This window comes from Rhinichthys klamathensis, unplaced genomic scaffold (assembly GCF_029890125.1).
Source record: "Rhinichthys klamathensis goyatoka isolate OS25496 unplaced genomic scaffold, OSU_Roscu_1.1 h1tg000343l_1, whole genome shotgun sequence".
Taxonomy (NCBI): domain Eukaryota; kingdom Metazoa; phylum Chordata; class Actinopteri; order Cypriniformes; family Leuciscidae; genus Rhinichthys; species Rhinichthys klamathensis.
Window position 1 is genome coordinate 1,013,633 of NW_026606857.1, and position 21,271 is coordinate 1,034,903.

Below are 21,271 nucleotides of genomic sequence, written 5' to 3' on the forward strand. Positions count from 1 at the left end.
AACCGGCTTATTAACTTTTCAAAGGGAGACATTTCTCGCCATATCTCTTCGTAATGCCAAAGGTTATGAGTCCAATCAAACTTTATGGTAGTTTGGTGCAGATACATCTGTAACTTATTAATGTGGCTAATACTAAAACATAGTTTGGCCTTTGTTCCATGTTTACAAGGCTGGTAAATCACACTTTTGCTGTTGTTTATGCACACTTATGCCTATGTCGTACTAATATATTTGTTTATTATGCAAATAAATACATCTATAAATAAATGTCAATGTTTCAACCAAAAATCATTTTTGTCATGCATTGATTTCTGATTCAACACTGTAATGAGCTCAATCATATTGCCATTATACACATTTTAGCCAGAATGTAAAATATGCAATATAGTGATCTAACTGTTAATTCATTTCTAAAGTACACACGCATTAGCTAATTACCATGAACATTTTAATGAAGCGTACAGGTTGTTTATCAGAGAAGTGGGTAAAAGTATGCACTTATATTAATCATTGAATGGTACTGTTGTTTTGAGGACAGTGAGTCGAGTATATTGGACTACAGAGTAGAATACATTCACCACGGACATGTCATAAATGCTTTAGTTCTAGTGTGAGGGTGAATCGGTTCAATTAAACTTAAACCCCGTTGCTTTCAGTAAGCAGAGAATTCAACAAGTCACCCTGTTGGTTCCCTCTTCTTTCTAGTTTGATGCCATTTTCTATTTCCATGGACGTAAAGTGGAATCAAAGAGGGGTGGGACATGGAGTTCAATAAGTGGGCGGGGCCGTGCCTCAGATTGGTTCGAGTTCGCGAGGCACGCCCATGGGCGGGGCTTTTGGTTATCTTGAAGCGCTGTGGAACTAGAACTGGTAGTAGTAGGTCGCCTTCGACGCTCACGGGTGGAAGACAGTGGATCATCTCAAGGTTTCCTTATAAAGGAAAAAAAACACCAACTTTCCTCGCGCCTTTGGATGCACGTTACGCCATTTGGTCTGGATTATTCTTCCACCTACCTGCATTTGAGTTCTTTTTAATTTACTTTTAAACCCACATTAAGTATAATGGGATCCCAGGCATCAAAGGGAGGAGTGGCTGTGGAGGGGAAAGCCGCCGTTGCTGACCCGGCTGCCGTCAAGACTAACGGACAGGTAATTCATCTCCCCATCTGCGACACACCCACATCTGACCAACAAGTGCTTCGGCGAGAGTTGAAAGTCAGCCGTTTAAGCATCACTCTGAGTGTGACGAAAAAGACGGTGATTTTAATGGGAAAACAACGAAATAGAAGAAGTATACCATTTATTCATTGTCTTATTTATCATTTGTTGTCTCGTGGCAGTGGCAGGCGGGAAAACCGAACGGTTTCTTTCGAGAGAATCACATTAGGCTATTGAAAGCGTTTTTTTTTTTTTACGTGTTCACGATTGATTTCTGCCGTTAAAGTCCGTTTCTAGCGCTTGGAGACGGTCGGTGTTGTTGCCATGCGATCTCCATTAATGCCAGTGTAGGAGGATGCTGCACGTATTCACTATGTATGGGTTAACAGCAGGGGGTTGCGACCAATCTGGAAAATGTGGTTGTAATTGGTATTTGAGAATATAGTTTTGTTTTTCAATTCTTTTTATTTCAGTATTTTTATACATTCTATTCAATACATTTTTGTGTTAGTTTATCATTTGTCATTTTTTTTAATTTCATTATAAAAAAATAATAATCTCGTGAGGTTATGTCGGGTTCTGCTTTATTTATTTATTTTTTCTATGAAGCGCGTGGAGTCTTAATTTGCAGACGCACGAGCTTTAAAGTCTAGACATTGAGACGAGAGTCCACACTTGGTCAAGCTTTTGAGGTTTTATGTGACAAAACGTCTTTCTTATCAATGAGTGTACTTCTATTTTACGATTTTTTTTTTAAATCGACGTTTGTAGTTATTCTATCGTCGATGGATACATGGTGAATGAAACTCAATAAAATTCTCCATCGTGCTTCGCTCGGTCTCAGTCTTTTGTTCCAAAGCTGCCGTCTCGTTTCGCATTGTGTGTGTTCGGTATGGCTCTATCGCCCTCGCTCGGTGGTGTGCTGTACTGCAAGGCGTCACCTCGAAGACATGCATTATTTACGTGACGGTCACTGATGTGTCGGTCGACGATTGAGGGAATGCCCTGCTACATATGTGTACATTGTAGACCCATAGTGAATATTCAAACATATTGGTTTCTGTTACATTAATTTTTAATGTCAATTTTGTTTTTCCTTTTCTCAGGAGAACGGCCACGTTAAGACCAATGGCGATGTCTCTGCCAAGGCAGAGGGAGACGCCGCCACCACTAACGGTTCTGCGGAGGCAGCCAAGGAATCTGAGGCTGGAGCCGGCGATGCCATCGAGCCTGCGCCCGCCGCCGAGGGAGAGCCCGCCAAACCAGAGGGTGAGGCCACCAAGGAGACCCCCAAGAAGAAGAAGAAGAAGTTCTCCCTGAAGAACTCCTTCAAATTCAAGGGCATCTCGCTGAAGAAGACCAAGAAGAGCGCTGAGGTGAAGGAAGAGGCTGCTGCTGCTGCTCCGGCAGCCGAAGAGAAGCCAGAGGAGAACGGGGCGGCCGCTGAGGAGAAGAAAGAGGAGGAGGCCAAGGCCGAGGAGACACCCGCCCCCGCAGAGACCCCCAAGGCCGAGGAAACCGCAGCCAAGGCTGAGGAGCCTGCTGCCCCCAAGGAAGAGGCTGCTGCACCTGCTGCAGAGCCCACAAAACCAACAGAGGAGACCAGCTCAACACCTGCACCATCCGAACAGAAGGAGTGATTGTACTTCACAAAGGACTTTGTGAACTGTTTTTCCAAGAAAAAATATATATTTATATATATGTGTATATGTATACATATGTATATATACATGGATATATGTATATGTATATATACACATGTATGTGAAAAAGACTCCTCGTGCCACTTTCTTCAAGATTAATAACAAATGACAGACTAGATTCACTAGTTCACTTCCCTGATTATGGCTCAAAGATCTGGAATTCCGAGCGAAAGCCGAAACCTTTTGGAAGCAGGATGTCTGTGCAAGAGTGAGTTGAGGATGGAATCAAGGAGGAGCATCTTTCAAGCCCACCACCGAATAGATGCGACTAAACTGATGAATTGTGCAAGATAAACATCACCACATATAATGACTGTTAAAAAAAAAAGGAAATCGAAAAAGACTTGCCAACTTTCTACATTCCTATATTTTAACCCAAATTTAAGTATTTTGTGGTGTATAGAGAACCATTTTAAATATCCAGAAGGCTATGTCTTGTTTGTTTGAAATCGCATTTTAATTTTCATCTTGGCTTTAAAAAAAACAACAAAAAAACAAAATAAAAACACATTTGAGCTTGCTATGTTCACATTTGAAGTTTTAAAAGAAGCAGAGTTGTTATGTGTTAAATGTGAGCCTTGATCTGCTTTTTGGTCTCTGTAAATACATTTGACCAATTTTGTTCTTTATTTTGCTAATGTTTAAAGATGTTACTGGTTTTATTGTAAAGTTGATAATGGTAAATAAATGTTGGTTACCTACAGATGTTCACTTTGTGTTTGTCCTTCTTCACAGTGGCTATGTTTTTACAGAAGTCACTCACTCATGAGCCACTTTATACATTCAGACATGTACAATTAATCCACTTGAGAAAATAGAAAACCTCATACTAACCGTTCCATATAGATCCTCTACGACTAGCCAAAAACCTAATAAGTAATGTGGCCATGTTTAAATACAGTATATGTCAAATCAATGAAGTATCTTGATATAAGACTGAGGTACCATTATAAAAGCCTAATTCCCCTAAAAAAATTAGCAAATCTCACAGTTAATTAAATAATCAATAGTCATTTGTATTTCATTACATGCTTATGCTTCACATTTCATTCATGGTTCATTCAACCTTAGACGATTTCGCTTGACAAAAAAAAAAATCACAGTTTTCAATGATTAATGGTTAAACTTTTTTCTAATTATGTGGAAGATTTCTGTTAGGATGATGATAGGCAGATTCATTTATAAAATAGACATAAATTCATGGGATACTAAAACTGAAAAACATTGCTTGCTGTTATATTTTTCTTCTTTGCCGTCTTTGGATGAGTAACCATCACATTGTAATTAATATATATATGTATATACAGACACACACATATCCGTATTATTTATTTATTTCCCCCGTCTGTCTCTGGGTAATGGCAACAGATTTATCGCTGGGGATTAGGGAATCAAATTTAATCTTTTGGCGCCATCTTGTGTCGGATTGTAGTATTGCAGTCACATTTGCAACAATCAATAGTATACTATGGAAGTCAATGGGGCCCATCAACAAATTTGGTTACCAAAATTCTAAGAATTTTCATTAAAATGCTCATCAGATTACAGTTACTTTTTTATTGATTACACGATTGCATATTATTCACACAAATGTATTGATTTTATTTTATTAATTATCATTTAATCATCTTTTACTATGACTTTGGAAGGCTTTTGTCTTTCAAACACAAATGCACACAAAAAAAATGACACAAAAACATAATTTAGGCCTACTGTGTAATCATGCATGCCAACCCAACTGCATTAGTGTTGCAAAGGTAGATTGAGTTTTTTTAATTTCTTTAAAAATGTACACAAATTCATTTTTGGGATATCTTTTATAACTGTTTACAGAAATATAACTGGTCTGATATGTTACCACAGATGGATGGCATTTGTAATGTCAAAATGGCCTGTTGATAATTCTAGAAACTACCCCATAAATGCAAACATGGTGTCTGTGGCTGCCCTAGATCTTCATCTGCATCACTATAGAAAATGCCCTTCATATTTTTTTATATACCATGTAAATACATTTTCCATCCATGCTTTTGAATTTGGGGACAAAAGCACAATTCAATTAATTGTACCATGTAATGCAAGTTATAAACATTGCCGATGAATAGCTGTTAAACATTATGTCTTTATCATATCCACTAATTATTAATTCTGGAAGTATTTGGGAAAATATTTCAAACCTGGAAGACTTTGGCTGTGTAATGTCAAAGTTTTTTCCCCTTGTGTTTATAATTATTTATTCATGTGATGCAAAATTCCCAAACTTTTTGTAAGCCAAATATTTGGCCTAAAATATTTACTTGAAGTGTATCTGAGATTAAGTGTGCCTGAAGTTAAAATTTCAATAAATTATCAACACATTTTGGATGTTCACAGCTCTCTGATATTGATCACAAAAATCACATTTTTCATTTTTGTGTTTTAATTAAGTATAACTTTTTTTCATGATCCCCCATTCAGTCCTTCACAAACCCCAGTGGGAAACCCTGACTTAAGTAATGTTTATTGTGCTTCGTATATATATATATATGGAATATATTTTCTCTTTATATCAATATGGTACAAAATAATTGTATCCAAATCTGTGGCAAACAAGTTACCGGTAGGTCAAAAGTAATCAAAAAGTTGTCAGACTAGTTGTCAGCACAATTTTCATTACGTAATGTGTAATTGGTAATGGACTATAATTTGTAGGCCTGAGTAATCTATTGAGAACTGCTGGTAGATCATATTTCCGCTATCATTGCTGAGGAAAAAAGTTTTGAGTAGGCTAGCAGCTACTTGCATCCTTAATTGCTATCGTTTATGAGTTAATAACTATATAAGAAAGAGTCGTGAATAAACCAATTAGAACTGATAGTCATAAATAAACTATTAAAATTATTCCGTGATTGTTATATTTTCAGTCTGTAACTTGCAGACGTTTAAACAGCTGTAGAGTAAATGGAACTAGACCTAAATAGTTGATTAAGACAGCAAGTGAAATGATTGGCGGAGAAATTCAAGACTCACGCCCTCCGTGATGGAATTTGAACTGTGATTGGCTGAAAGCTACCCGAGACAAGTTGCTATTGAAGTTCCTCAGTGCGCAGAAAGCCCGGCAGGCGCAGGCTGTAATTGGAGGGTAAAATGGCGCTGAGTTCTCAAGGAACAAAGAAGAAAGTTTGCTATTATTATGACGGTAAGATTGCATTTTTACGGGTGAAATATCGAGCTTTTATTTGGAAATGAAACCCGGTGCCTGCTCTGGATAAATTCTGCACAATGCTTAAGTTCTTTTGAGTGCTGCTTAATTGTTAGCCGGGTTTAGCCGCACGGTGCTCATGCTAGTGTTAGCTTAGCGTGCTATCTGCTCTTCATCCTGTTGTTCTTATTCACTGTTAGCAGCAAGTCTACAGCATGGAGCTAACAGCAGCAAAATTCACACTTTCTTTGCAAGTGCGATATATTGCACACACTTTTCCACGTGTATTCTTTATCTCCCGCAAATAGCGTCGATAAAATTAGCTTCACACTACGGGCCGTAAGAGTTCATATGAAATGAGCTCGTTGCTTTCATTGATGTCTTCACTGCTAGTAGTAGCATCACTCCAAGCGTGTGTAAATGATGCTCTCGTTTGTAACGGGAGCTGTTTTGTCTTTGTTTTTCCATGCTGTTTGCCCTTTTCTTCCCTTGTTGTCACGTAATGTGTTGTGGATTGTAATAATATTAATAATCAGGTTGAATCTTGCAGTTGGCTTTGTGTCTAGTTCACGGCCTGTTTGAAACATTAAATTATTGCTGACTTTATAAAACAATCAGATTTTTTTTTCAAAGGACATTTTAGTCTTCTATGAAACCAAGTGTATCAAGCAATATTCTGTTTATGATGATTATTATTTTTTTCTACAGGAGATGTTGGGAATTACTACTATGGCCAGGGTCATCCGATGAAACCCCACAGAATCCGGATGACCCACAACCTCCTGCTCAACTATGGGCTGTATAGGAAAATGGAAATTTATGTAAGGAAAATCCATCACTACTTTTTATAGTTTAGGATTTTTCCCCCAGGTTTTTTTGCTGAGCTATTTTCTTAATTTGTTTGCACATTTAGCGTCCTCATAAGGCCAATGCTGAAGAAATGACCAAGTACCACAGTGACGACTACATCAAGTTCCTTCGTTCCATCCGCCCAGACAACATGTCTGAGTACAGCAAGCAGATGCAGAGATGTGAGTTGATGTTTTTTCTTTGCTCAGTCAAGATGATCAGTTGTAAAGTCTTAAATGAAAAGACTGCAGTAAATTCAATTGCAGTTTCTTTACTTTGGACTTTTCATGTCTTGGATGTACAGTAAAGGTGTTTTATTCTCTTTGCAGTTAACGTAGGGGAGGATTGTCCTGTCTTTGACGGCTTATTTGAGTTCTGTCAGCTCTCAACAGGTGGATCTGTTGGTAAGTGTTCTCTCTCACGGAGTCTGCTTAAGGTTTGCTTATGTTTGGCCCATTAAATGTTTTTTTTTCTAATAATTCTCAGCTGGGGCTGTGAAACTCAACAAACAGCAGACAGACATTGCCATTAATTGGGCAGGAGGCCTTCATCATGCCAAGAAATCTGAGGCGTCTGGATTCTGCTATGTCAACGACATCGTACTGGCCATTCTGGAACTGCTCAAGTATGCTCTTTACTTAAAATTCTGAAAGAAGTCTCTTATGCTCACCACGGCTGTCTTTATGATCAAAAGTTCAGTAAAATCAGTAATATTGTTAAAATCTAATTCCTGTGATGGCAAAGTTCCATTAGTACTAGCCAGTATAACTCACAAAAATCAGCTTATTTAAATAACCTGTTGTCCGGGTTTACATGTAAACCAGTAAGCCGGCAACGCAAGTAAACCACGTTTACAGGACTTTATTAATAAATCAGGTCATTACCCGGCAGTGAAGTCATAACGTAAAAATCTGCGTATCTGACTCAGAGTATTTCATTTATTCGGCTGTGATTTTAAAACTGAAGAAGAGTATTGCACCATGTCAGCGGGTCATATATTATCCTCCCATGCAGTTACAGATGCAGCACTTTGACCGTACCGCTGCTGCTGCTCGTGATGAGAGCACTTCTAATTTTTTGGGTCAAGAAAGAATTTAAGTTTGCGACATATTTCCTCCATTACTGCAAAACGCTCGCTCTGTCTGGATGCACTTAAATCCACAGTAAGGGCACGTTCCTGTCACATATCACACATGCACACTTCAATAAGCCGACAGAAAGCAGGTTAATGCGTTTATGTGCCGGGCGAAATCAGTGTAAGGGCAAAAATCTAGCTGTGACGATCGGTTTATTCTAAGCTGTTTATGACCATATTCCGATAAAGGAAAACGAGCAACAGTGGCATATTAGAATAATCTCTGATGAACTAATGGCTGCTGAAAATTCAGCTTTGTCAGCACATTAAAATAGAAAATGGATATTTTAAAATTATCCATTTTTTTTTTAGAACCTTTTTCTGTTTTTTGATCAAATTAAATGCAGCCTTGGTGAGATATGACTCCTTTCAAAAACATTGTTTTTAAAAATGACAGGTAGTGTGTACAAATTTCATAGAATTTAAGTTTGAGCTCTTGTACAAAGAATCTTTTTTTAATTCCTTAAAACACATTTTGAAATTAAGCAAAGCCTTCTGTAATCTTTCCAGGTACCATCAAAGAGTGCTTTACATCGACATTGACATTCATCATGGTGATGGAGTTGAGGAAGCCTTCTACACAACTGACCGTGTCATGACTGTGTCCTTCCACAAATACGGAGAGTATTTCCCTGGTACCGGAGACCTCAGAGTAAGTCCCTGCAAGTTTAATGACTTTTGATAAAGTGGGCATGTAGCTAAATATCCTTACTTTCTTTTTGTAGGATATTGGTGCAGGGAAGGGAAAATACTACGCTGTAAATTACCCGCTCAGGGATGGTATCGATGATGAATCCTACGAAGCCATATTCAAACCTGTACGTTTGTAAACTTTTACATTCCATAAAAAGTCTCATTGCCAAAATGTGCTTGTCATCTTAAATTGCAGTGAAATGATGAATGAGTATTTCTGAATGTCCTGCAGATCATGGCCAAAGTGATGGAGATGTACCAGCCCAGTGCTGTGGTGCTCCAGTGCGGCGCTGACTCTCTGTCTGGAGATAGGTTGGGCTGCTTTAACCTCACCATCAAAGGTATCAAACTCAATCAAACCCCCTCTAAGGGCAAGCTCACACTACAGGACTGTAAGACTAGCTGAATTAACTATACTTAACGACTTAATCTGCGACCGCTGCAAGTACTGCTTTGGCTTGTGATCCTTGTGAGCTTGCCTTAAAGCTACTGATATTTGTGTCTAACCAAAGGTCATGCTAAGTGTGTGGAGTACATGAAGAGCTTTAACCTGCCCCTGCTCATGCTGGGAGGTGGAGGCTACACCATCAGGAACGTGGCCCGCTGCTGGACCTATGAGACGGCTGTAGCGCTGGACAGCACTATTCCCAACGGTGACACTCTCTGATTGTTGTTTTGCTAGATTGTCATGTTTTGTTCTTTCGATGGTGAACACCCTTTAACTTCTTTTGTTACATCAGAGCTCCCGTACAATGACTACTTTGAGTATTTTGGACCCGATTTCAAGCTTCACATCAGCCCCTCCAACATGACCAATCAGAATACAAATGACTATCTGGAAAAGATCAAGTGAGTGGAATGATTAGCTACACATACTCCATTCAATTCTCACTTATGTGTATTGCACTTTTCTCAATGCATATTGTTTCAAAGCAGCTTTACCAAAAATGCTTATCTACATTTTATTTGATCAGAGGTACAGTTCTAAGATGATACAGATCATGCAATTGCAAGCTCAATTGGGTTTGTGCTTTGGTTTTGCTCATGTTGCAAAAAAGAAACTGATTTGAATCTGATATGCTCATTTAAACTTGTATAATTAAATCTCCGTTACATATCTGCAGGTCATACATTGAGATGGTTTGATATTTTGTCTTTACAGACAGCGGTTGTTTGAGAATCTGCGGATGTTGCCTCACGCCCCAGGGGTTCAGATGCAGGCGATCCCGGAGGATGCTGTTCAGGAAGACAGTGGAGATGAGGAGGACGACCCTGACAAACGCATCTCCAGTGAGTGCCAGCTTTATTCCCTTGTTGTTCTCTTATATCACTAACTGTCAAACATGGAAAGATGCGGAATTGAACATCTTGACTTGTCGTTGTGGATTGGTTTCATGCGCACTGATGCTTTGATCTGAGTGCCTTAATGGAAACACTCAGATCTAAACTCATGGTATGAATGCATGTTGTTTTTCTCGTCTCCAGTCCGTGCCCATGACAAGCGGATAGCCTGCGATGAGGAGTTCTCAGACTCTGAGGACGAAGGACAGGGCGGCCGGAGAAATGCAGCCAATTACAAGAAGCCTAAACGAGTGAAGACCGAAGAAGAGAAGGATGGAGAAGAGAAGAAAGGTGAGCCAACAGGTACAGCTGGTTTCTTTTATTTCATATTAGCATGAACAAGTTAAACTTCTGTGATTATTGCAATAATCAGCCCATACTTACTTTAATGCATTTGTGTACTTTATATAAAAAAAGCATTCCATTATAGTTTGACACAATCCTTCCCATTTGATACCAGATGTTAAAGAAGAGGAGAAAGCTTCAGAAGAAAAAATGGACACAAAGGGGTAAGTTCTCTCACAGTGGGGGGTTTGAAATATGTGCCCAGGTTTTCTAGTTTTAACGTATAAAGCCTGCACTCGGTAGGCTTAAAAAAAAAAAGCTAGCTTATAAAATCATTAAAGAAATTTATTGTGCAAGGACACATTAAATTGATAAAGTGACAGACATTTATAATGTTACAGAAGATTTCTATTTCAAATAAATGCTGTTCTATTGAAAGAATCCTACAAAAATATATTAACATAGAAAAGCTTTTTTAAATTGTAGTAATATTTCACAATATTACGGTTTTGAGTATTGTTGGTCAAACAAATTTATCGGTGGTATACTATAAGTGTATATTACTAATATTTGCAAAGATAATTGCTTAAATTGAATTTCTTTTTCTTTCTTTTTTTTACAGGCCAAAAGAAGAATTAAAAACCGTCTGAGAAATGGACATTTTGTTCTCATGGATGCATGAACATAAATTGTCATACACCCTCATCTTCTCAAACGACAAACCCACATACACACACATTAGATGTTAGCTCTAGTCCTGAGCTAAGGACTGTAAATTATTTTGTAAGACTCATTTTACTATTTGTAATCTAATGAAGCGGTATAAAAGTTTTTACATTTACAAGTGTGAAATGACAGATGTTTCTTCTTTTTTTTTGTGCTTTGGAACCATGTTTGTTTGCCTCCCACCTTTAATCCTTACGTTACTGTTTACCAACAATAGCACCTCAAACAGGACCAGAGATAGCACATCTTTATCTCCCATCATGGGAAGCTCTCCCTTTGAATTTCTTTTAAATCATGGATTGACACACTTATTGGCCGCTCTTATTTAGTTTTCCCTGCAGATGCTGTTGGGTGCAGTGTCCTTTACCTCGTTTTTAAGCGCTAAATGTTTGTTTTTATTAAGGTGTCTGTCTTGGATGGCTCTGTATTGAACTTTTTCCCCCTGTCTGGTGGGGCTTGGCAAAGACTTGCTGTATTGCTGTTAGATTCCAGATTCTTTTCTGTTGTGGTTACGCTAGCAGGTCAGTCACACGGCTGACTAGAAATAGCCGTTTGGAGTTCCAGAGTTCAGTGGTTGTGAAATGTCCTTATTATAACAATGACTTTGATAAATAAAGAGAAATTCTCTGACATTTGTGGATTTCATTAATCTTGCACAAACACAATATTGTGTTCACAGCTTGTTAAAAATCTGGTGGAGTTTTATACTGTCTTTGCAAAAATGCATCTAACTTTAATACTTTACACTGGTTGTTCATCAACATGGTTCATGAGCCACTGCACTAATCAATGTTTTAACGTTTCATCTAATTTCTTTATTTTATGTAAATGTATAAGGATGGATATAAAATTAGAAAGCTTTTTTCTCACAATTTCTCTATAGGTTGAAAATGTCTTACATTTAATCAATATTTTATGAAATTAAGCATAGATTGGAGAGGAGAGTAATTCAGTCCTGTCTATCATCATTACTAGGGTTGCCAACTTATGGAAAGGAAAATAAGGGACAATTGTGGTTCTTAATAGAAAAATAAGGGGCACTCACAATATTTGTATTGTACCACAGTGTCATTTCAGTGTCTGCAGTTAAGTATGTGTATAAAAGGTTTTCAGACGTGAACGCAGTTGGGTGATTCCGTTTGAAATCAACCAAATTTCAGAAACTTACCCAGCTCAATTTTTTTATTTTGTAAAAAAAAAAAAAAATCCAGAAGACAAACATAAATGAAGAAAGCCAAAATTTAAAATTTAATGAATATATATCAACTGATTTGTAAATAAAATTATGAAAATAATATCATTTTATTTTTACACAGAGATTGGTAGGTCTATGAGTAAAATCTGTTGACTTTAGTAATTTTTGTTGCATTATGCCAATGCTGACCTTTTAAAAATGTGAAAGAGTTTATAAAATGTTTTTTTTTGCCCAAAGTTTACATGCCTGTAACTCATGTTAAAGATATCATAATATCTCTCTAGATTCTAATTCTCAAAAAAAAAAAATGTGGGTTTCTTAATTTTTAAGACCCAATATGGTTCATTTCTAAAGATATATGGATCTCAGTGTGGCTCTATGAGTAAATTAGAACTTTTTCAATGGTTGTACATTTTCTGAAGAACAAAAAATTTTGAAACTAGAAATGTATCTCGTTTTTTTTCTATTAACACAATTGAATAATCCTGTCTGAGTACAATACATATTGAGACGTTGAACCGAGGTCCTGACTATGGTCATTAAAAATCCCAGGATGAAAAAAGAAAAGGAGTAGGGGTGTACACTCTTGTCTCCTCTCCACCAATAAGCTGGTGTGTGGTGGGAGTACTGGTGAAATATAGCTGCTGTCACTGCACACTGGTGGTGGTAGAGGAGATTTATAATCAAAGAAAATGTATTAATTTATTAGAAACAAGAAATTTTTTAATAAAGTCATATTTATATTAAATGTATACCGGTATTCATATTGCATTTTGTTTCCCTGTGGTGTTTCATTGAACATTCCCCTGACATAGCCATCCCATAGGCTCCTGCAAATCATTCTGTCACTTCTGAAACCGCTATGGCCTAAACGTCCTGTCATGAACTCAGTCCACACATCTACTGCTATCTGCAAACAAACTGAACCAAGATCAGTTACAGTTTTTCTGAATTGCTAAAACACCAAATTCTCAATAGCCTCGAATAAAGCACTCTTTCTGTAAAACATTAAACAAGTTCAGGTAGTTGACTCTTTGCAAACCTCTAAACACATTTCACACTGTGATGCACTTGTGTTTCAAAACTCTAAACACAGACAGACACACTCTTGTCATCGTTTACACACACAATGACTCAAAATTGTTCATACTTATTTCTAATGATGAGACCAAACCAACTGTACATAATACAAGTCAGTTTAGAGTGCCAAAATTGACTGTGTTGATACCTACAATGGATGAAAACGATATAAGAGGGAGAGGAGGAAGAGTGCATGAGGTGGTGAACAAGGAGAAAGAGCAAGGTGTGGAGAATTTTGTTAAGGCTGGATCTGGCTTTAGGGTTTTTCCCCTTTGCCTGTGATGTGGACAAAGTCCTGCGGCCGGACCCGACACGAAGTTGAAGCAGAATACATGTAAAATCTCTCTCACTGACCTTGATTTTACAGTTGCACAACTCTTCTGAGTGACTGTCACATGCTTTTCATTGTTTTTTACTGTAACCTTTTTGGGTTTTGCAGTTGGGTCACTGTATTTTCACAGTATGCAAGTGCTGAATATACAGACATTCAATACTATACAATATTCAGTACAATACTACTTGCAGTGCATCAAGTATACAATTTATTCACCTTACTACTGCAAGGTGTCATTACTATACTTTTTTACTTAATTGCAAAATTTGTTTACTTTGTTACAATATACTTTTTTTCTGTAATTACATGCTTTGGATTCCGTGTTCTCCAGTTTTTGATGTAGTGTCTAACGAATGATCTGAAGTGTTTATAATATTGACTCGCTGTGTGCATGATCTGAAAGCATTGTTTGATTTTGAGCACAGATAAAATGGTTTTGAGGCAATTGTTTGATGTTGCTGTAAGAGTCAGAGGTTCTCTGAATGTGGTTTGAAAATTTGGTTTTGTGTTTAAGGTTTTGAGAAAGTGAGTGCGTTTCAAGAAATGTGTTTTAGCAATTCAGAAAAACTGTAAAACTATTAGATACCGGTGATGGTTTTCTCTTGAGATCAACACCCCTTAGTTGTGAAAGGTTTCAAAACAGTTAAGTCTCAATTTCCTAAATCAAATGATTTGGCCAGTTTAACATACACCCCTAACCCTGTTAACGTGTAAAGTAGTACAATCAACCCAAATTAATGCAAGCGAAAAACCATTTTGTTGTTGGTTCATGATACCCAACATATTTTACTGCTAACCTTGTATTAGTTAAACCAAAACAGTGATGCAATAACAAAACAGGCCACTTTATATCTCAAACCCAGTTTATTCAGAATGCTAAATTTTTTAAATACATGTTGCATCAAATGCTTTAAATGCAATATTTGTATGAGTGTGGCCGTATAAAACTCCATGTCTGGCCTTGCGTGGTCGATCAGGTGTTACCGGTGTGTCCAAATGGTGGTCTGTCTTGGATGTTGGGAATGCTGGCGATCACTGGTTATTACGCCTCAAGCTCAAAATCAAAATAATGGGGATCAAAGTAATGAATTCTGGTGTAACCATCCTCTCCTCCACTGCTATAACTGTGGGTGGAAGAAGGAAGTGAAATCTTTAACTTGTAGAATAAAATAATTAAGGATAACAATGGCAAAACATTATGACAGCAGCTCAGAAAAACAGTTCTAAGAAACTTTGGTCAACTTTACAATAAAGTTTCATTTGTTAACATTTAGTTGACATGAGGTATCATTACCTAGGAGCAATATATTTTTACAACATTTATTAATTCTTAGTTAATGTTAATTTTAGTGCTGGGCAGCAATTAATCAAAAGTTTGTGTTTACATAGTATATGTGTGTACTGTGCATAATTATTTTGTATATATAAATACACACATATGCATGTATATATTTAAGATTTTTTTTATTTATATATAAAATATTTATATTTATATATAATATAAATTATGTATAAATATATATATACAGTATATACTAAGATTTTTATTATTCAAACTTTTATTTTGGATGCGATTAATCGTTGCCCTTACTATTACATTTTTTAATCAAAAGTTGTTTGTTCATATTAATGCATTGTGAACATGAACAATCAACATGAACAAATTTTATTTTTATTAACTAACATTAACAAAGATTAATAAATGCTGTAAAAATATATTGCTCCTAGTTAATGTTAACCTCATCCTCAACTAACGTTAACAAATGGAACTGTATTGTAAAGTGTTATCAAAACTTTAAAGTGCCCCTATTATACTATTTTACAGATTTCTAATTTTGTTTACTTGCACCCAAGATTAAAAGAAAACACCACAATTTTCTCATAATATACTTTGCAGCATCACTTTTTTTTTTCTCAGTGTCTGAAACGGTTTGATAAAGGATTCGGTATCTTTAAACCCCTCCTTTCTGAGAGCCAACTCTGCTCTGATTGGTCAGACGGCCCAGCCTGTAGTGATTGGTCTACCGATAACAGCGTGTGTTGAAACAAAACGACCATTAGCATTTGAACAGCATCTGAACTTCAGCTCCAGAGGCTTCCTCAACACTTGTATATGAACTGATACAAACGGTGACGATGGCATCAGCTTTACAGTGTCAATTCCAACCCGAGTCCTCATCCTTTGGAAGTGCATGTAAAGTGGATTTGTTCTCGCAGCGCAGAAAACAGCGTCTTCACGACATGTCTACAACACGAATCAATCTCTGCCAGGCCTCAGCTACAACTACAACTACAGTGTCTGAGGGCGGGTCAAAGTAAACGTTCACGGACAGCCAATAAAGACCACATACATTATGCAAATCTGTTACAAACCTACGTAGGTTCGTGCAGAAAGTGACTCTGGAATTATTGACGACTTGTTTCAGGAAGTTCAGAATCGGTTCTTTCTTTTAGGAGACATTGGGTCTCATTCATGAAACACGAGCAGAACGAATTTTTGTGTAAATCGTGTGTAAAGTGGTTTTGGCGTAAATTTTCGGATTCATTAAAATGTTCGTATTTTCCAAATGTTAGTTGGTACACAAGAAATCTACACCTGCTCCCAGCCACGCGTAAATAGTGCGCTTAACACCCGAACGTTTTGCTCATTAATGAGGCTGCATTTTAATTCACCTTAATCGGGTACATATTTGCACAGCATTTTGAAAAAATATTATATATAGTAATTACATACGGTTTTTCTTATTATGAGAGTGAGTAATAGCATCTGCGATGGTGGTCCTTCTCCAGTTTGAATACTACTTTTCCGAAGTGAACTAATTCGTTTTTTGCTCTCAAGCTTAATGTCGAACCATTTTCTTCTCACTTCTGGGAATGTTCGATTAACAGATGAAACTCCATTAACTGCATCTGTAATATGCTGCCAAGCTTCCTTTTTTTTTAGGACCCGATACGCCACTATGTACGCTTGAAAATAAAATGAGGCATTTTGAATGAACTTCTGATAATAAAACTTCAATTTCTGCATCTGAGAATTTTTTTTTTTCATTCGCATTCATGTCATAATATGATGCCCATATATAGTTGTCAGTCGGATTTAATGGGCGGGATTTATGGTCATTGAGAATGGACGTGCACGCGCATCCCATTTACGACTGATTGGAATTCATTAACACACACACACTATCACATCTGACGTTTACGAAGTATTTGTGAATCAGGAGAAGAGTTTTCGGGAAGGTCTCTTTACGCGCAAATCACTCGCATATTTACTCGTATATTTACGAATGTTTCATGAATGAGACCCAATAACTCCATTTGTTTGATGTTGAAACTTTGCAGACCCTTTACATTCACAAACAGCTGTATAAATCACTACATGAAAGGGTAATATCTCAAAACACATGATAGGGGCACTTTAAATGCACACATGGAAAAGTTGAGTATGAACCTTTTCCCATCTGGGTGGAATGCCACACAGTTGATGGGGCCGAAGTGTCCCTTCACACGCCCAAACTCCTCTTCATAAGCCGCATGGAAAAACCTAGAAGAGAGTGGCAGTACTGGATAAGGATTTTTTTTTTTTTTTTTTAAACCATTACACTTTCATGATTGTAAGTTTGTTTTATTTACCAACCCTGGAAAATCACATTCAAATTAAACACTAACCTGGCCTCGAATTTGCCGATCCTAGTGGAGGTGGTTGTGACCTCCATGGCCTCCTGACCACCTCCCATCACCACCTGAGCAACACATAACATCTCTGCTATTAACAACGTAAAAAACATTTACACGAATAACACGCAAGTTCAGTGCGAGGGAAAATACAGTGCATTTCAGAGACTTACGTGATCCATGATGGGCGAGATGGCTGAGGAGTTAACAGGTCGCTCTGTTTTGAAGGTTTTGATGTGATCGAGGGTTGCGGAGTCAAACAACTGAACAATGAAGGAAGCGGTATGTGAGTCAAACTAACCAGGATTCATTTCTGCCAGAGTTTATGATTCAGTTTCCAACACAAACCTTGGCAGTACAGTCTTTGGAGGCAGTGATGACCATCGTGAGATCCACAGATGACTGGATGTCATTGATTTGTTTGGTGTGTTCCTTTGCCTTCTTCAGAACCTCTCCTGACTAAAGAATCACATACATTAGACAACTATCATCTCTTCATGGGCATTATGATGAATGTGACGGAATATACACGTTGACAGAGTATACATGTGTTCAAAAGTCTGAGGTTGGTAATTGTTTTGTGAGTTTTTGAAGTCTTTTATGCTCACCAAGGCTGCATTTATATGATCAAAAACACAGTAATATTGTGAAATATTATTAAAAATTTAAATAACGGTTTTCTATTTGAATCTATTTTAAAAGTGTAATTTATTCTTGTGATGGCAAAGCTGAATTTTCAGCATCATTACTCCAGTCTTCAGTGTCACATGATCCTTCAGAAATCATTCTAAAATTCTGATTTGTTGCTCAAGAGACATTTCTTGTATTATTATCAATGTTGAAAACAGTTGTGCTACTTAATATATTTGTGGAAACCGTGATAATTTTTTTTGGATGAACAAAGTAAAAAAAAAAAAAAGCATTTATTTGAAATATTTTGTAACATTATTTATAAATGTCTTTACTGTTACTTTTAAATCAATTTAATGTATCTTTGCTGAATAAAAGTAATTATTTATTTAAAAAAAAAAAAACATAAATATCTTACTGACCCCAAACCTTTAAACGGTAGTGTTAAAGAAACAATAGACACAAACCTTAGCACTGAACTGGTTAATTTCTCCATTTTCATGGCCAGCAATCACAAACTCTCCCAGAGGACCCCATACAGCACTGGTGATCTTTGATTCACTGCAGGGCACAGACATATATGGCTGGTTGTCCTCTGTGGGAGAGAAACAAAATATCAAATATCAATATCACCAGTGCTGCTTTAATCACCAGTGGTCAAAATACCAACCGATTTGCTGAGGGTCTCGGAGGTCGAAATAGTTGAGAAAGCATTGGTAGCCCATCTGCTTGTCTGTGGAAAACATTATGATGTTCCCACTGAAGTCAAAGCCACACGTCCTCACCGCCGAGCTGGTCTCCAGCAGAGCCAGCTGCTTTCCTGATGAGTCAACACACAAACATCATTCAAGACACTGCTTGTTAACATAGCATTTACATTGACATTTCATATTAGTTTTCTTGGCATGGTTTGTGAAAAGAAGCTCAACTTACAATACTGGACAAATACAGTAAAGACATGATGTTAAATTTCATACGGGGAAAAAAAACAGCTTTGATGAACATTTCAATTTCTGAATTAAAATATTTTTTATTGAGAATTATTAATAGTTTAGTAATAATAATAATTACAAGCCAATGCAATTTGATTTTAAAGTATTAATATTGTGTGGATATTTAATGGACTGTGGCCAGCGATCCAAAAAAAACATCAAAAGCCTGAAATTGACAAAATTTGAATTTGTTAAATAATAATAAACTGCCATTTTATTTTAAAATATTAATATTACCGGTAAAAAAAAAAAAAAAAAAAGTATAGGTGGTTTGACTGTCTGAAGATTGAAAAAAAGCATTGATAATTCAGAATTGTTTGTTTGCAAATAATAATAGTAATAGAAGTAAGCTACTGCAAATTCTTTTTACAACATTAAATGTTTAAAAATATATAATTTTAATATTAAATATTACGATTTAAAAAAAAAAAACAATTAAAAGGAAAAACATCAAAAGGCTAAAATTCTTGCCAAAGTTTAGCATTTTTTTTAAATACTAAAAAGTAGCATTTTGTTTTAAAACATAAAAAACATGTATCCTTGTGTTGTTTTGTTGTTGTTACGTGTCAAGAAAAGCACAAAACAGAGATAAGTATTTGAGTATTTTATATTGTAATAAACTGCGGACCTGTTTCGCAGTCCCAGAGCCTGCAGCTGTTATCAGCAGATCCAGTCAAGACGTTCTTTGTGTCCCCTTTGAAACGCGTTAAGAAACATTTTTCCAAAAACAAATGACAAGTAGTAAAGAATGTTGCAGGTGAAATATTCAAATACACCCAAAAGTCTCAAGAAAACAATATATAAACATTACAATGAAATTCGTTGAGCATTTCTTCAACACAGACGATCTTTAAGGAAGGATACAGTCAACATCCACACACCAGACGGCACCAGTGTGTCCATTATAAGTGCCGAGCCTTTCTCCATTGACAGAGTACCAAACATTCGCAATCTAAAACGACAATGTATGTGTAAAAACAATCACAAAAATGCATTAGAAAAATTGTGATGCTGTAGTTGATCACTTACCGGATCCTTGGCTACTGAGAACAAGAGATCCCCCTCTCTGTTGTATTTGATCTGAGTGATGGACCTCTCATGGCCCTGCAGAAGAATGGGTTTCTATAGGAAATATAAAGCATGAGTGTTTAGTGTTCACGATTTAATAGATGACAGTCGAGTAACTGTAGTTACACACATTGTATGCCTTGCTGTAAGTGTTCTTGCTCTTCCCCATAATGTCTTATACAGCTAAAGCTACAGTAATAATACAGCCATCAGCTTCACTTTACAATCATGTGAAGAATTTTTGGCCAAATGTAACGTTAAAGCTTAGCATCTGTTAGCTAATGAAGAACCAACGGCCAACAGACTTCCAGTGCGTCTACATTACATTTAATAGCTCGAGTAATAAGTAGACCTATGCTTACCATTATCGCCGGGTTCGTATGGGCAGAATATGATCGAAATAATATTTCAATCTGCCGTAGAAAAACACAGTACGCGGTACGCGTGCTCAACTGCGCCCGGTTAAAAACGGAAGAGACGGACTTCACTTCCTGTACAGACAAAAATAAGTCCCTATTGAACAATAAACCATTCTAACGGTCTGGTAACATCATATACGAATAGAAAATTATTAATTTGTTTGCGCTGGTTTCATAATAATACAAATATGATAATAAACGGTCAATTTGAAAGATGTTTCGTTTTTTTTCTATTATTATTATTATTCGGAACATTAACTGAAACTGGTCAAAAACAGTGACTAGTAATACTATTAAAATAACACACACTAAATACCAATTTTTACTTTGTTAAATATTTGAAATTACAACTATTTAAATTAAAATATCTAATTTCAATCAAGGCTGATGTTATTGATGTTATCATCCCGTGTGACATCAGTTTAGCAACAATGAATACAAAAATCACATTTTAATTTTCTTAGTATTTTAATTTGCAAATAAATGTGTACAGGGTGTGAGAAAACAACAACAGATCTTTGGTACCTTCTATAATGGGAATGTCAAATTGAATGAATGGCTGGCAAATAAGATTTTCACACACATACCAGTTGACAAACAGAAAATCTAAACCTGTTCAGTAACCTTGACTGGAATGAAATATGGATGAGTTTACATGGCCGACTGATAACTTTATGCACTTCAGGCTCAACACTATACCAGCACTTTTGTACTCCACTCAGAATGGTACTGAAAGGGCACAAAAACTATATGATGTAAATGCACTGAACACATAAAAAAAAAAAAAAAAAAAAACAAGAGTGCTGA

The 21,271-nt window shown here is 36.6% G+C and overlaps 3 protein-coding genes across 6 annotated transcripts in view; 2 read left to right on the top strand and 1 right to left on the bottom strand.

Moving 5' to 3' along the window:
- The first annotated feature begins 856 nt into the window (after window positions 1–856).
- On the top strand, window positions 857–3,564 carry marcksl1b (MARCKS-like 1b). Its single transcript, XM_056272687.1, has 2 exons — window positions 857–1,149; window positions 2,265–3,564. The coding sequence occupies exons 1-2, from the start codon at window positions 1,063–1,065 to the stop codon at window positions 2,796–2,798; spliced, it is 621 nt and encodes a 206-aa protein (XP_056128662.1). The 5' UTR covers window positions 857–1,062; the 3' UTR covers window positions 2,799–3,564.
- A 2,320-nt stretch (window positions 3,565–5,884) lies between these two features.
- The window catches only part of hdac1 (histone deacetylase 1), a 91,926-nt gene continuing 76,539 nt past the window's right edge, over window positions 5,885–21,271 (top strand). The window contains exons 1-14 of one of the 4 annotated variants that reach the window (XR_008809731.1): window positions 5,885–6,039; window positions 6,751–6,863; window positions 6,956–7,073; window positions 7,221–7,295; window positions 7,378–7,516; window positions 8,537–8,678; window positions 8,752–8,844; window positions 8,952–9,060; window positions 9,232–9,372; window positions 9,460–9,568; window positions 9,882–10,009; window positions 10,205–10,363; window positions 10,521–10,569; window positions 10,968–11,046. Coding sequence is in view for 2 of the 4 variants with exons in the window: in XM_056272691.1 (XP_056128666.1) it covers window positions 5,988–6,039; window positions 6,751–6,863; window positions 6,956–7,073; window positions 7,221–7,295; window positions 7,378–7,516; window positions 8,537–8,678; window positions 8,752–8,844; window positions 8,952–9,060; window positions 9,232–9,372; window positions 9,460–9,568; window positions 9,882–10,009; window positions 10,205–10,363; window positions 10,521–10,569; window positions 10,968–10,995 (1,455 nt within the window). In the remaining 2 variants the exon portion in view is untranslated. Of the gene's footprint in view, window positions 6,040–6,750; window positions 6,864–6,955; window positions 7,074–7,220; window positions 7,296–7,377; window positions 7,517–8,536; window positions 8,679–8,751; window positions 8,845–8,951; window positions 9,061–9,231; window positions 9,373–9,459; window positions 9,569–9,881; window positions 10,010–10,204; window positions 10,364–10,520; window positions 10,570–10,967; window positions 11,702–21,271 lie in introns of those variants that run through there. The other 3 variants (XR_008809732.1, XM_056272691.1, XM_056272692.1) reach the window with 3 other exon arrangements.
- Window positions 14,526–20,557, bottom strand: eif3i (eukaryotic translation initiation factor 3, subunit I). Its single transcript, XM_056272693.1, has 11 exons — window positions 20,408–20,557; window positions 20,007–20,099; window positions 19,842–19,929; window positions 19,606–19,671; window positions 18,656–18,805; window positions 18,453–18,580; window positions 17,704–17,814; window positions 17,529–17,618; window positions 17,350–17,423; window positions 17,132–17,224; window positions 14,526–14,804 (listed from the first exon to the last, which is right to left on the bottom strand). Exons 1-11 carry the CDS (start codon window positions 20,408–20,410, stop codon window positions 14,723–14,725), a joined length of 978 nt encoding a protein of 325 aa, XP_056128668.1. The 5' UTR covers window positions 20,411–20,557; the 3' UTR covers window positions 14,526–14,722.